The sequence below is a fragment of the Streptopelia decaocto genome (genome assembly GCF_964273445.1).
Source record: "Streptopelia decaocto genome assembly, chromosome: 6".
Taxonomy (NCBI): Eukaryota; Metazoa; Chordata; class Aves; order Columbiformes; family Columbidae; genus Streptopelia; species Streptopelia decaocto.
This window is the reverse complement of record NC_138660.1, coordinates 1,627,491-1,641,871: the sequence shown is the minus strand read 5'-3', so window position 1 is coordinate 1,641,871 and position 14,381 is coordinate 1,627,491. Positions and strand designations below refer to the sequence as shown.

Sequence of the window (14,381 nt, the reverse complement as noted above, 5' to 3'; positions counted from 1 at the left end):
CACAACCTGGTTTTATGGTGGAAATCACAGCTGCGGATCCCCAGCAAAGCTGAGACTTGGCCACCCCCTTTTCATAGAATCATAGAATGTCAGGGGTTGGAAGGGACCTCAAAAGCTCAATCCCCCCATGGAGCAGGAACTCCCAGCTGAGGTTACACAGGAAGGTGTCCAGGCGGGTTGGAATGTCTGCACAGAAGGAGACTCCACAACCCCCTGGGCAGCCTGGGCCAGGCTCTGCCACCCTCACTGAGAAGCTTCTTCTCAAGTTTAAATGGAACCTCTTATGTCCCAGTTTAAACCCATTACCCCTTGTCCTACCATTGGTTGTCGCCAAGAAGAGCCTGGCTCCATCCTCATGACACTCACCCTTTATATATTTATAAACATTAATAAGGTCATTTAGCCCATCTCCTTCCAAAACCTCCCTATCTACAGAAACAGAAGTATTTATGGTCTTCCATGAGGAAATTGCGATAGCACATGCTGAAGACCCCCGAAGCCTGCACCTCTGCCAAGATAAACAACGCTGGGGAAAAAGTACATTCTCTATCTAAATCTGCTGCATTGTATTTGCACTATTTGTTTTTTCCTTTGCCAGACAGGAGGTATGTGCCCCAAAAGCTCTAAAGGCTTTGAAACCCCAGGTGCTAGAATAGCTTTGGTGGCTGCGCTTGGCCACCCTCATCCCTTCGCATCCTCGGCATCACACCAACCTCCCGCGTTTTGCACTCTGAAAGGCAAATGTTTTTGGGAAGCGGCTTTAGTGGGTGAATGTCCACACTAAGGTACATGGGGATGGGCAGCCCGCCCGTCATGAACCATCTGGCAGATGCTGGGAAGGGCTCCAAGGCAAACATCCCATCAAAAACCATCCGTTCTCAGCCTGCTTACGCCTTGGACTGCTCTTGGTCTACCTGATCCATCACATCCTGTCTGCGGGTGCGAAACTGGAAGAGAAAGGGAGAAGAAACCCAGTGTTAGAGAGTGTTTAAGGTGTTTGCTCTGCGAAGGGCAGTGGCTGAAGGTTGCTCTGCGGTGGTTTAAAGCCTGTGGTGGTTCTCTTGGTCACTTGGTTCTTCTTATGCTGGAAAATTCCCTTTGATGTGCAAGGATTGGGAAGGCTCTTCCAGCTCCCGAAACCTCGTGTGGTTCCAGCCACAGTCAGTGTGGTGAATATCGGTGACAAGTGACCGTGTGGCGGCTGGCAGAGGTGGCCACAGCCTGAGGAACACGCCGTCAATGGAAGCGCAAGGCTTCCCAATACTCACACGGTGCTTTGCATCCTGAAAGTAATTTTAAATATAGCAATCATTTTGCAATAAGAGGGGGGAAAAAAGAGTTTATTTCCCTTTCCTAGGAGCGTTATTTGGTTTTAAGAGAAGCGATCAAAGGAAAATCTGTATTGACAAACATAAGTTATTTTTCAAAGGCAAATTGAAGCCACTTCTCAGACCACTATAAAAAGCGTATGGACTGGAGTGTTATGGGCTAGTTTGTAAGTTAATTTTGCCATAAGATGGTAAAAACATCCATGTCCTCGATGGGTAATGGCATGAAAAGACATTGACTGTTCCCAAGGGCGCAGGACAGACAGCGGGGGCTGCTCTGGCCTTTGGCAGCCCAGATATCAAAATAAATTGTGTTATTTTAGGAGCGCAAAAGTGATAGAAAATATCCCATTCCCAACTGGTCGGTGCTGTAAGATTTACAGGGCATGAGAAACTCTCTTGTCAGGATTATTTTTTACAGAACGGATTGCTAATGTTAAATGACTTTTGAAATATCTCTGAAGAACTACAAAAGATAATAACGACGTGACGGGGAGTGAGCTCTGCAGAACGCAGGGCTGGGTTATTGCGCGACCGCTGGATAAGGGAGGGCTGATAACAAACTCGTCCCTTCCCAAGGGAAGGAGGAGTTGTGTCTTAGGAGGATGGGGAAGGGAAGGGAAGGGTCACACCTGGGAGACAAAGCCCTGGGGCTCACCAACCCCTTTCTCAGCAAACTCAATGACATTTCTGGGCTGGAATTACCTAATGAGAGGTTGGCAGTCATTCCGGTGGGATGGTGCCAAGTCTTAGCCCCATGTGGACATCCCACTTCTGGCTCTTAATTCCTTCCCTATAGGGCTGCTGCTGCAATCAGGCAAAGTATTGTGGTTAATGGAGAGCGATATCTTCAAAATATTCCTATCCAAAGTTCTGCACAGCAGGAATGTAACTGTAATGTGGATTGAAGCCTCAGAGACAACGTAAATGCTTACTTTTAATTGCATGAAATTGTAAATTATTATTATTGCAGGGCTGAGGAATAACGGGAGGGTGTAATGGTGGGGAGGAGTACGTGATGGGTAAGGGAATAGAAGGGATGGAGGGAGCAGCCCGAGCTGTCGGCTCCATCTGCGAGGCCTCCCAAGCAAAACATGACACGGAGCTGAAACGTCTTTCTGCTCTGACAGCCAAGCGCCCGAGGTTGGGAGGAATGCGGCCTGGGAGCTGACACAGCTACATTGCAAATGAAAAGAACCCTTTCCTGTATCGCAGCAAAAGCCTGGACAGAACTAACCCTCTCGCCGTGTGTTCTCTCCCCAGTCGTGAACCAGGATGGCCAACCTCTGATGGAGGGCAAGCTCAAGGAGAAGCAAGTCCGCTGGAAGTTCATCAAAAGGTGGAAAACTCGCTACTTCACGCTGGCTGGCAACCAGCTGCTCTTTCGCAAAGGAAAATCCGTAAGTCAGAAGAGCATCCATTTGATTTGTCTCTTTCCCTCCTCCACGACGCCCTTTCCCAGAGGTTTTTACCCCTTGGGTTTGCCCGTACGCCACATGAGTAACTTCAGCCAAGGGGTTGCTCGTCGGCTTTAGTTACATTTTCCTCTCTGGATCAAAAGCATGAGGTTTTAAAGAGTTTTAGATTGGCGGTGCTGGTGACCTGTGCCCGAGCATCGTCCCCTCTGCCTCCAGGCCTTCTGCATCCCAAGGCCTCTGCTCCCGATGGAATACAGGGGCTTAAAAGAGTTTCCAGTCTTGAACAGTGACTCTTGATTTCCTTTAACAAGCACAAATTCAAGAAATTCTGCTCGGGTAGTGTGTTTTTGGCACTTGCAAAGTGCACGGCATGGGGCAGCGAGGTACGAAGCCACCACAGCCAACGTGCTGCGAGCCAAATGGCATTTCTGGGTCCTTGGTTTTCATGGGACCAGCAGTGTCTGGGGGGTGATGGTTTTGTTCCAGCACATCGGGAAAGTCAGGCCCTCCCGAACGCCTCGGGACAGCCTCCAAAACCAAGCAACTGTTCACCTTTTTTGAGTGTTTTGCCTACTTTTGTACATTAATAGCTCTTCTAGAGGTGATGGTGTTGTAACTGGTGTTATTTGTGCAGGAAATCCAAGGGTGTTTAAAACAAGGTGATCCTAAAATGCTTTTCTCCCGAAGGAACAGAGGGGTTTTTTTGCTTTCCTTCCAGCATGACCTAAATTCAGATAAATCCTGCTTAGATTATTCTGAAATGGTTTGAAATTTATACTGTTAAGACTCATGGAATCACAGAATGTCCTGAGTTGGAAGGGAACTCAGGGACTCAGAGACAAATGCGTCCCAGGGCCTGGAAGAGCAGCTAATTGAATCCAGTCCCTATTAATTATTACCTCTCAGTTATTAGAAACACTTTTTCTTCAGCTTTTTGCTATGAGAATTATCAAACGTGGTGCAAAATGGTCTGTTTCACTTTTTTGTTATAAGACTTCTCTCTTAGATAATCCAAAAATGGAAGCATCTTCCAACTATAGTCAAACCTTAATATTTCTGATAAATATTCTTTATTATTATAGAAACCTAGTGAAGCTCTTTAAGCTGCTGAAGTGGCTTCCTGAGCCCCTTCCTATAAGAAATACAACAGGGCATCCTGTCTGCTTTTTGTGGGACAGCACAACCCTCCTGAACACAAGTAGCTCATCAAACAGCCTTTTCCCTACTTTTAGTGACCTTCTCAGGTGTTCTGGTTGAGATTCTGCAGACACTTTGTGTGCCGTAGCTACAGCTCAGTACCGGCTGGTGTTCCCTTTGGAAAGAATGCCAGAATGGCTTTTTTTAGCAAGTCAATTGGCTTATAGAAATGTATATTTAACGGAATGGCTTTAATTAGCTCTCCAAGCCAGGCGTGTGGCACATGAGAATCCCTTGATCGCTCCCGGGATGTGATTAACGTGCAGAAGTCGCCTCCTTGGCTTTTCGCTCCCGGTGCTCCCCGTGCAACACGTGGAGCTGAAGAGCAGATTGTGCTCAATGGTGTCATTCATACAGATCAACTTTCCCCTTTTAACTGGCAAACTCACGGCTGCTTTGCTTTTTATTTTGTAAAGTTGAACACAAATACCTGGATGGGTTCGTCAGCGTAGCCGGCTGGTGTCCCCAGGGGCTGCAGTGAGCTTATTGCTCCTGGGTTATCGCTCTTTCAAGCTGGTGCGTTATATCCTGTTATTTCTACACTTTTGGCCTAAATTTGAGAATCTAGTCCTGCTGTTAACCATTGCTCGGCTTGCAGCACCCCCCATTTGGGTTGCACATGTGCCCTGGGCTGGCTGTTGCAGACCCCAAACACAACATTTCTAGCTCTTGAAGAGCTGTGAAGACTCACAGAAGTGGCTTGGACAATAAAAATGTGATTTTTCGACACCCCCCCCGGTGGGAGGACCCGCTCTGCACCTCACTGCCCCGGTCACGGTGCCAAAAGCATCGCAAGATGCTGCGGGAGGTGGAAGATGCTCCTGCCCAGCGGCATCTGGGGCTGGTTTTGGTCTCCGAGGCCGGTCGGCGCTCGCCCGGCCAAGCGTGCCGGCTCTGCCCCATTGTCCCTGGGCTGGGTGCTGCGTGGGTGTTTGGATTTGACATGTTGTTCACTTAAGAACACAAACGCAGCACAGAGAAGGCATTGTGAGATGGCCAGCTGGCTGTGCCTGCTGGTTCCTGGAGCCCCACCATGAGCAGAGGAACCACACGGACAATGTTCGCTCTGTGTAAGCAACCGCGGGGACGGCGGGTAAAGGGGAGGCAGGAGAAAGCCAAAATAGAAGAGGTCTGAAAGCCAGCCACATCCTAAACTCCTGGAAAATTGTGGTAAACTCCTGCACAGAAATGTGCCTGGGGTACAATCAACTTTCTTGAGCAACTTGAGGTCAAGCGCTGTGTGGTAATGGAGGGAACAGATCATTTTTGCTAGATGGGCTTCTGAGTCTAAGGGTCTGGCTCATGGAGTGCAAAGCTTTGGTTTTTGAGTCTATCCTTGCTTTGTATTTTTTGTGGTTAAGGTTTTCACAGCATTTATCCCAGACAAGGTTTCAGTGCTGAGCCAGCTTAATACTGCTGATAATACTGGCCCAGGTTGGCCAGAGAGGCGGTGGATGAACCATCCCTGGAGACATCCCAGGCCAGGCTGGACGGGGCTCTGAGCACCCTGAGCTGGTGAAGATGTCCCTGCTCATGGCAGGGGGGGCACTGGGGGAGCTGGGAACGTCCCTCCAACCCAAACTGTGCTGTGGTTTTATGATAGAGCCCTAACGAGTGTTTGTGGAAGCGGAGGAGGTTGGGCCATGTCCCGTGGTTGTACGTGGGGAATCAGTGGTGGCTCTGGAAACGTTTGTTCCCATGTGAAGTTGGAGATGAACTTCATTGCTCATGGAAAGTGGTTTGGACAGGACTGAACATTTTGGAGGGAAATCATCCATGTAAAGAAAGCTTCTCAGGTCTGGGAACTGGGGCCCTAAGACAAAAATGAATGAGACAGATGAAGAAATGCCCCGTTCTGGTCCCAAGTTGCAAACCTGTTCTGCTGGGAGGGCAGAGCAGCTCTGGGGACAGCAGGTCCCACACCGCAGCCCCTCCCTGGTCATACTCAGCTTCTGTGAGTTAATTAACTGCTAATTCTCACTCAGATCAGTCCAGACAGGAGCAGGAATCTTTTGGAAAACTTGCCTTAGTCCTCTCAGTAAAAAGCAGCTCAATAGGAGGAACATAAATATTCCTGAGGAATCAAGGCTTTGGGCTTAAACTTCTCACCTGGAGACCAAATTTGTACCTTTTTTATGAGCTCACAAGTGTTATCTCCTGCAGGAACTTCCATAACTTTGCACAATTCTCTCTTACACTCCCTGCATCTTATTTTTTACAGAGATGCTAAGTTTTCCTACGTGTACCAACTTTATATATTTTCAAACAAAACCGCAAACAAGTTCTCCCATATTCCCCATTCCCCGCTGTGAAATGCCGTGATTTCCCTTGTGTTCCCGGGTCAGACTCGAGGTATCTGTTCTGTTTTCAAAACCAACAGAAGGAGTTGCTGCTTCCACGTGGAGGTGGGCAGCCTGAGAAGGGGAACGGCTCATCGTGGCTCAAGAGAAGAGATCTTCCTTCAGGCCCCAGGGACCGGCTCAGTTTAGTACCTAGGACACATCTACCATAGGCACGAGTTTTGTGTGGCAGCGTTAACAGAGGCCACTTGTATTAAAAGCCAGAGAAAGGAAAATCTGAGCCCATTTAATAGCTGAGTCTGGAACTAAACCGTGCAGATGCTGGGGGAAGAGCTTGTAGGCGTCACTGTGGACCCTTGGCCATTGGGTGCAGACCACGACACCCCAAATAACCTGATGGTGGTTGATAGGTGGCCGTGGCTTCACATGGGATGTGGGTTTCTAACTCCCCTAAGGCCCTTTTGGGAAGTCCCGTCAGTGCGTTTGGCCACATGAGTGATGTTTACAAGCCCAGCTCTGGAGACATCAGCTGTTTATTAAGATGGTGGAAGCTCTACCATAGAATCATAGGATGTCCTGAGCTGGAAGGGACCCACAAGGATCATGGAGTCCAACTCTTGTCCCTGCGCAGGACACCCCACAGGTCACACCATGTGTCTGAGGACGTTGTCCAGTCTCTTCTTGAACACCATCAGGTTGGGGCCGTGACACCTCCCTGGGGAGCCTGTTCTTCCCTCTGGGTGAAGAACCTTTTCCTAACGTCCAGCCTGACCCTCCCCTGGCAGCTGAACCAGATGAACGTGGTTGTGTTTGTCTCTCCTGTGTTTCAGAAGGATGACCCGGACGACTGCCCCATTGAGCTCAGCAAGGTGCAGAGCGTTAAAGTGGTGGCCAAGAAGCGCAGGGACCGCAGCCTGCCCCGGGCCTTCGAGATCTTCACCGACAGCAAGACCTACGTTTTCAAAGCCAAAGACGAGAAGAACGCCGAGGAGTGGCTTCAGTGCATCAACGTGGCCGTGGCGCAGGCGAGGGAGCGGGAGAGCCGCGAGGCCACCACCTACCTGTAGAGCTGCTGGCACTTCCATGGCCGTGCCACCAAACCTACCGCATCCGGCCACGCCGTGGACCTCTTGAACCTCCACAACAGGGCCATGAGATAACATGGGGAGACCATGTGTTGGCGTGGGCCGGGGAGAGCTTTGTGCGGCGCCAGAGGCCTAATGCCCAATGGCGCTACCAGGTGATGGAGGGGCCGCCATGCGGGAGCGCTCCCTGGCACTGGGACATTTGCTGGTGTAGAAGCAGCTTCCACGTCCACATGTGAAACGTGGAGTTTTTTTGTTCAGCCTAATAGTCTGCAAGCCAAGAGACGTGGTTGGAGACCAACCTGGGCCCCAAGCGCTCAGCTCTGGCTGCTGAGATGCACGAGGTCTCGGTGGCTTTGGACACTTCCAAGGGCGTTGGAGCACGTAAGGACTTTCTGCTTTCCTCAGTCACTTTCCACCTGTAAACAGATCGTTTTCCTTCTTATTTAATCTCTGTGTACTTTATCCTTTTACCATTTATATGCGTCGGTGGAAAAAATCCAATTTGCTGCTGCTTTCAGGTTTGAAATGGAGCAGTTTTAAAGATTTAATACTGCTGAAAAATAATTTTAAATATGTAACTGAGAAATCAAAATATTTCCCTAACTTTTTCTCTGCTTTGCAACTGAATGTAATTTAAAAAAACATTATTTCCCTTTGTTTTTTTAATTATTTGTCTTCTCTGTTCTGCAACTTTTCAAAATTTCTCCAAAACTGGAAGATTCCCTGTTTCGTTTTCTGTGTCACTCTCAGTGGTTCCAAAGCAGAGGAAGTGCTGAAGAGACTGAAAGCAACAAAGAGGGGGGAAAAATGAATGAGAAATCTGCGGGTGAAGAAATTAACTCAGAGACCATTCGAGCCTGAGTAGAAATAAAAATCTGAAATTTTCCAACCTAGAAAAATATATCTTTTGCATATCAGACCCGGTTCTGTGGCGGAGTGAGGTCGGGCAACTGGACTTCTGAATTTACAGCCTGATTTTTCCACCATCCTGCGTGTTCCCAGCTCTCTGGATTTCACTGGAGTGGTCGGTGGCTCGGAAAAGGGCGCCCAGGACAGCTCAGACGTGGTTTTCCTTCTGCATTGAATTTCTCTCACCTTGGGAAAATGGGGCAGCAGTTGCTGTGGGGATGCTCAGCGGGGCTGAATGAAGTTTCTGTTCAGTTTCCAGGTGTGGGTTGCAGAGATTCTTCTTAAATAAATCAGTTATTTGCAAGGCACAGCGTAGAGCAGCTCGAGCTTGGTACCTCCTGAAGAGAGGCCTCAAATGAAGACAAACTTTGGGCGATTCTACCAATGCCTCTGCACCCTGGGCATCACTCTGGGCCAACTGCAAAATCAGAGTCCAGGCTCTCCCCATTCTTCGATAAATCTCTTCATTCTCATCAGGCAGGCCAGCAGTCATAGTCCTGACCTTCAGCTGCAATTCTGCACCTGCAGCTGGAGAAAAATCAGTTCTTGGCAATAACCAAAACATTCTTCTGTTTTGTCTTCTCTTAGACCCCGTTTGTTCCTTCCTTACCTGCAGGGACACAGATCCCCCATCTTCTGGGACCTTTTTAGCCCAACGAGGCAGAAAGCTGGACGGCTTGGAGCTTGCAGAAGTTCTGCTGAGCAAACTGGGTTCTGCCGAGGGTGGTTTAATGCGGTGCTTTGGTGTCCTCTGCCTTGCTGGGACGTTGTTCCCTGGGGTTTATGGCCAGAGTTTGGATTCTTGTATCGTCTGTATAAATATTTAGCTTTAGAGTTGGAGAAGTTGCAAGTGCTGAGTGTTGCTGGGGTTTGTCTCTCCAGCCTGCCAGAAATCTGTAATTTGTTACGTTGACAGGTAAGATGCAAACATTTGGTAATGAGCATTTATTCAAGTTAAAAGGAGAAAAAAATCATTGTTTTATGGTACTACAGGAGCTGGCAGCTCCAGAGAGTTTTTCCTCAAGCTACAAACCACCATCAGACCTTTTGGGGAGAAACACCACAGACCTGGGGCAGCCCCCGTGCAATGAGTTCCCTTGTACAGTGACATGAAAATCAGGCTCAACTTGGAGAGGCTGTTTGCTATTTCTGTGTTCCCCCCTCTTTAGTTGCCTACGCTGGTGGGGATCTCTGTGTTTCTTTGGGCTTTCCTCCTCTCTTCCTCCTCTCTTCCTCCTCTCTTCCTCCTCTCTTCCTCCTCTCTTCCTCCTCTCTTCCTCCTCTCTTCCTCCTCTCTTCCTCCTCTCTTCCTCCTCTCTTCCTCCTCTCTTCCTCCTCTCTTCCCATACAGATAATGCAGCTCTGCAGACCAGGCTGTCACCACTAGGAGAAGGAAGCCCTGGAGCCAAACCTCAATTTAAAGGCAGCAGCGCAAAGGTAAGAAAAAACAGATGATAGGAAATTTGCACAGCCTGTCTGGCAGACCAGGAAAAGGGATTTCAGTCATTTAATTGTCAATACCTGGACCAATAAATCTGTATTTTACCCACAGGACACGCCATTGAGTCTAATGGGAATGAAGTTAATCCGTAGGTGTGAACTTGCGGATTTATGGTCTCAAGTTCCAGGATCATGTCCTGTACTAAACACCAAATTTGACCCACTGAGGCGCGTCACTGGGGTTCAGTGACGCACCGAGCCGGCCATTAAAAACATCTTTTACAGACAAAATAGTCTGTATTTGATAATCTTGATGCCAGGTTTCAGTTGGCCACCTCTGCGCTACATTGTCCATTGAATGCACCTTGTCACCCGTGTGCGCGCGGGGACAAGCGCCTGTTGTCACCTGTGTGACAGAGTTCGGGGGGGGCACAAATCAGGGCCGAGCACCCACCTCACCGTCAGTTTCTGAGCGTGAACATCACGTGTGGCTCCGTGTCGCCTGCGTTCCCCGGACTTTGTCACCAGCGCTCGGCTGTCACCCGTCGCATCCTTCCTGTCAACCCCAACGTGATTGAAACAACATGGAACGCGTGGTTACGGAGTCAGAGATGCCCCAGGTGCTGTGCCAAAATATAATTGCGTCAAATAAGAAGCGTGGCCACACTCCTGCTGTCTTAAATTAAAACTTGGAGTAAAATAAAAGAGAAATTCAGATGGCAGCTTATTCTAGTCATCATCCTAAAAGGAGACACGCAGGAATCATCAATCTAGTTATGATGAGAGAAGGGAGATAAATAAATAGCTGAATAATTAATTGAATAAATTGATAGATGGATGAGAGGATAAATAAATCCCACTGTTGCAAATTTTCTCTTGAGCAAATATAGAAATAATATTTATTGATTCTTGAAAATAACATATCAAAACATTCTAAATTTTGATAGCTGCTGCTTTCTGAACAAGGAACGTGCTGGTAGTTCCGCTGTGCTGCATTTTCTCGTGTTTTTGCTCGTCCCCCTGCAGAGACGACGCGGGGGCTCCTGTGGCCCTGGGGAGGGTCCCTGGCCACGTGTGTCCTCTGGTCCACTTTGCATACGGGGGGACAGAGCGAGGTTTAGAGTCTAAACCTGAGCCCTCAGCTACAAAACCAGACCAAAATCTGCACCTGGATACCCCTGAACGCGAGCAGTTTCCCAACCTAAACCGTGTTTTACAGATCAGCATCATTTCTCCAGGAAACACGGTTCTCCAAAAGATTGGCTCCAGCTTCTATGAATATTTTTGCATAAGGAAAATAATCCACTTTTTCCTGGAAGAGCTGGTGTCCACCATGATTTCCGTGCCACACCACATGTATCTTTGCAGAATCCAAGCCCGGGCGAGTGTGTGGCCTCACAGGACACTCCAGAACAACTGGTGCTTCAGCATCACTTCTGCGCCCGCCTGACGACAGCACGACAAAGGGGAGCAAGCTGCGGGTTTTGGCAGGAAAGCGCTGGCTCGCACCTCGCTCGGGACCAGCCTCGTCACGTAGCACGTCTGCGGAGAGGACGGGAGTGCGGGTCCATCGCGGGCCAGCACCGCGCGGGGACGGGGCCGGTGGATGCGGAGCAGGGTGTCAGTGGTGGGATGAGCCGCCTTCCAGCTGGGCAACGGTCTGTGGAAGCTCAAAGCACCGCTGGTGGAACCCACGGGGGATCTGCTGGCCCGAAGCCCTGCTGGGAATGGGAGTTGGACTGGATGACCTCCCAAGGTCCCTCCCACCGTAAATTATTCTATGATCTATGGCGAGGCAAAAGGATTGCCAAAAATGTATCAGCAGCTACCATAGAGTAGTTTGAGTTGGAAGGGACCTCCCCAGCTCCCCCAGTGCCCCCCCTGCCATGAGCAGGGACATCTTCACCAGCTCAGGTTGCTCAGAGCCCCGTCCAGCCTGGCCTGGGATGTCTCCAGGGATGGTTCATCCACCACCTCTCTGGCCAGCCCGGGCCAGGCTCTCACCTCCTCCTCTTCCTTCCTTGAAACCTGTGCTGCCATGGCCATCTGTTCTGTACTTAAAAGGGGCCTGTAAGAAAGATGGGGTCAGACTTTTGAGCAGGGCCTGTTGTGATAGGACAAGGGGTGATGGTTTTAAACTAAAAGAGGGAGATTCAGGCTGGACATGAGGAAGGAATTGTTGCCCTGAGGGTGGTGAGAGCCTGGCCCAGGTTGGCCAGAGAGGTGGTGGATGAACCATCCCTGGAGACATCCCAGGCCAGGCTGGACGGGGCTCTGAGCACCCTGAGCTGGTGAAGATGTCCCTGCTCATGGCAGGGGGGGCACTGGGGGAGATGGGAACATCCCTTCCAACCCAAACCATCCTGGGATTCTATGATCTTCCTTCTCACTTGTCTTGGTTGTGACTGTTTCATCTCCCTCAGCCTGCAATGAGTTTCTCCCATGCAGACCCGTGTCCCTGTTATCGGGACAATCATCTGATCACGAGGGTTGGATATCAAGGATTTCTCACCCTGCAGTTTCCCGCTCGTGTCTCGCATGGGCTGACTGCCCAAGGGTTGGTTTCTCCTGGCTCATCTCTGCTGATCCAGCCCTGGTCGGTGCGTGAAACCAGAGCAGCCCAGGCTGAGCTGCATCACGAGTAACACCCCAACTTCAACAGCTATGGGGACTGAGGAACAAGGTAGGGACCTGGTAAAAGGTTTGTGAGATAAACCTGAAGGTGAATGATATTGTGCCAGGCAAATTGTAAGTAATCATTGCTTTCTCTAACCAACTTAACTACTGCATTTATCCTTTCTGTTGCTCACAAGCTAATCGCTCTTTGTTCCAAATACATTTGTTCTATTATTCCCTGAAGCAATCTTATATTCCTGCTTGTGAAGCTTTTGCAAACAGCGGTGTCTGCTCGCTTGACCCGCCACTGTGCCAGTCCCTTTTTCCTGCCCAAACAGGTATTTCTGTGCCCGGACAGCAGGATCGTAGCCTCTGCGGCCAAATGACAAACAGTGATCACCCACAAACCTCCTCATTCAGTGCTTGTTTCCCCCACAGCACTAAACTGCCCGTGCTTGGAAATTCAAGTTGAAATTTGGGACATTTTTGCTGTGCTTACGGAGTCTCAAGCGGATCGCATTTTTAACAACCAAGCCACGGGGCCGTTAGCAGCTCCACTCCACGGTATTTCCTAGAAATGTGAACCATAGGTTGTACATCGAAACTGCTTGTTTATGAGAGCCGAGCCCAGTTCTGGGAAGTTTTCCAAGGAAATTTTACCCTCCCGCTTCCCTGAACAAAGCGTTCCCCAGCGCGCTTGACAGGAACAGAATAAAACAGGCGATAAATGCCGAGGTATTGCGCACAGGCATCACACGCGTCGTGGGTATAAATGGAATAAGCTGGACGTTATTTTTCCAGCTTTTCCAATTCCGAGCTCAGCGGCCCATGGGAATAACCTTGCCTGCTTCTTGTTGACAAGTCATCTAATTCAGCTTGATGCTGGTGACTAATACTCCTTGGGTAAAATCCTTGGCCTCGCTGGGGTCAAATGCAAAACTCTCTTAACTCTAATAGGGCCAGAACTTTACTCCAATCCTCGCCTGTCCTAGTGGTACTTTTACAGCTTCCTACCATCGATAGACTTGGAAACACAACCTCATCCTTCCCCACCGACAAACCTCAGGCACCAGGTTGTCAGAGACGATGGTTTTGGTGAGAAAAGCTGCTTTTTTCACCCCACCAGCTTCAAGCATCGTCTGTGGCTCCGGCAACGTGCACGGGGCTGCTCCAGAATGCGGCTGCCCTATGGGATGTGTCCACCCCACAACGTCGCTTCTTTTGCTTTGGGGCAGGGAAAGGGTAGGAAGAAGCAGAAAAGAAACATGTTTTATGGGGTTTGGTTAGGGTTTTTTAATAGAAACATGTCTGCACTGATGAGGAGTATTTATATCGCACCTGTGAAGGAGCTGGGCATTGATTAATTAGATGTCAAATTACAGCGACATTGAGTTGGCTCAATTATACCGTAAATCTCCCTGTTGTCTAATTAGGTGAAGAAAGAAGCAAAATCAGACTTGATTCGTTTGACTGATTCACTGGAACGACCCAGAGCTTTCTAAATTGTTTGGGGTTGGTCAGGTCAGGACCTGGATGTCCCTGGCCAGCTCCACCTGGGACCCCCAGCTCAGGGCCCCAGAAATCACCTGGACATGCGATTTCTGTCTGTCTTGAGATAAAGCACAAGGAAATTGGAATTTGGGGGGTACTGATGAACCAGGTGATGCTTTTTCTGGGGCCAAACCTTGGAGAAGATGGCTGGTTGAGGCTGGTGGGGCTGCAGCCCATGGTCACCCCTGGATGGTGCGGAGTCTCTGCCCTGATTTCCCTGTGCGGATAGTGAAAAAACACAGTCACAGAAGGGACAGCAACACCTCCAGGTTAGGAAAAAAAACCCCTGTTTTCTAGTTACTGGCAGTTATTCATGGAAAATATGTGTGTCTGTAAGAGAGTCCTTTGTTTTTACTGATTTTTTTTGTAAAAGATAACTTTGCATTCCCATGCAACACTCTTGTCAATAGCTACAAACCTGCGTTTGGCGGCACGACTCTGCATTTCGGAGTCAACACCAGCAGAAAGGCCACATGTCAGGAGGTGCCGCGCGGATCCGCAGCCCGAGGGCTCCACATTTGTGGGTTGGGGCTT

At 49.3% G+C, this 14,381-nt stretch overlaps 1 protein-coding gene across 1 annotated transcript in view; it reads left to right on the top strand.

Annotated features, from left to right (window-relative positions):
* VEPH1 (ventricular zone expressed PH domain containing 1) overlaps nucleotides 1-8,128 on the top strand; it is a gene marked incomplete at its 5' end in the record, with an annotated part of 68,380 nt that extends 60,252 nt beyond the window's left edge. The window contains 2 exons of the mRNA XM_082056094.1: nucleotides 2,592-2,728; nucleotides 7,074-8,128. Coding sequence (XP_081912220.1) covers nucleotides 2,592-2,728; nucleotides 7,074-7,310 — 374 coding nt within the window. The 3' untranslated portion in view covers nucleotides 7,311-8,128. The remainder of the gene's footprint in view (nucleotides 1-2,591; nucleotides 2,729-7,073) is intronic.
* Between the last annotated feature and the right edge of the window lie 6,253 nt (nucleotides 8,129-14,381).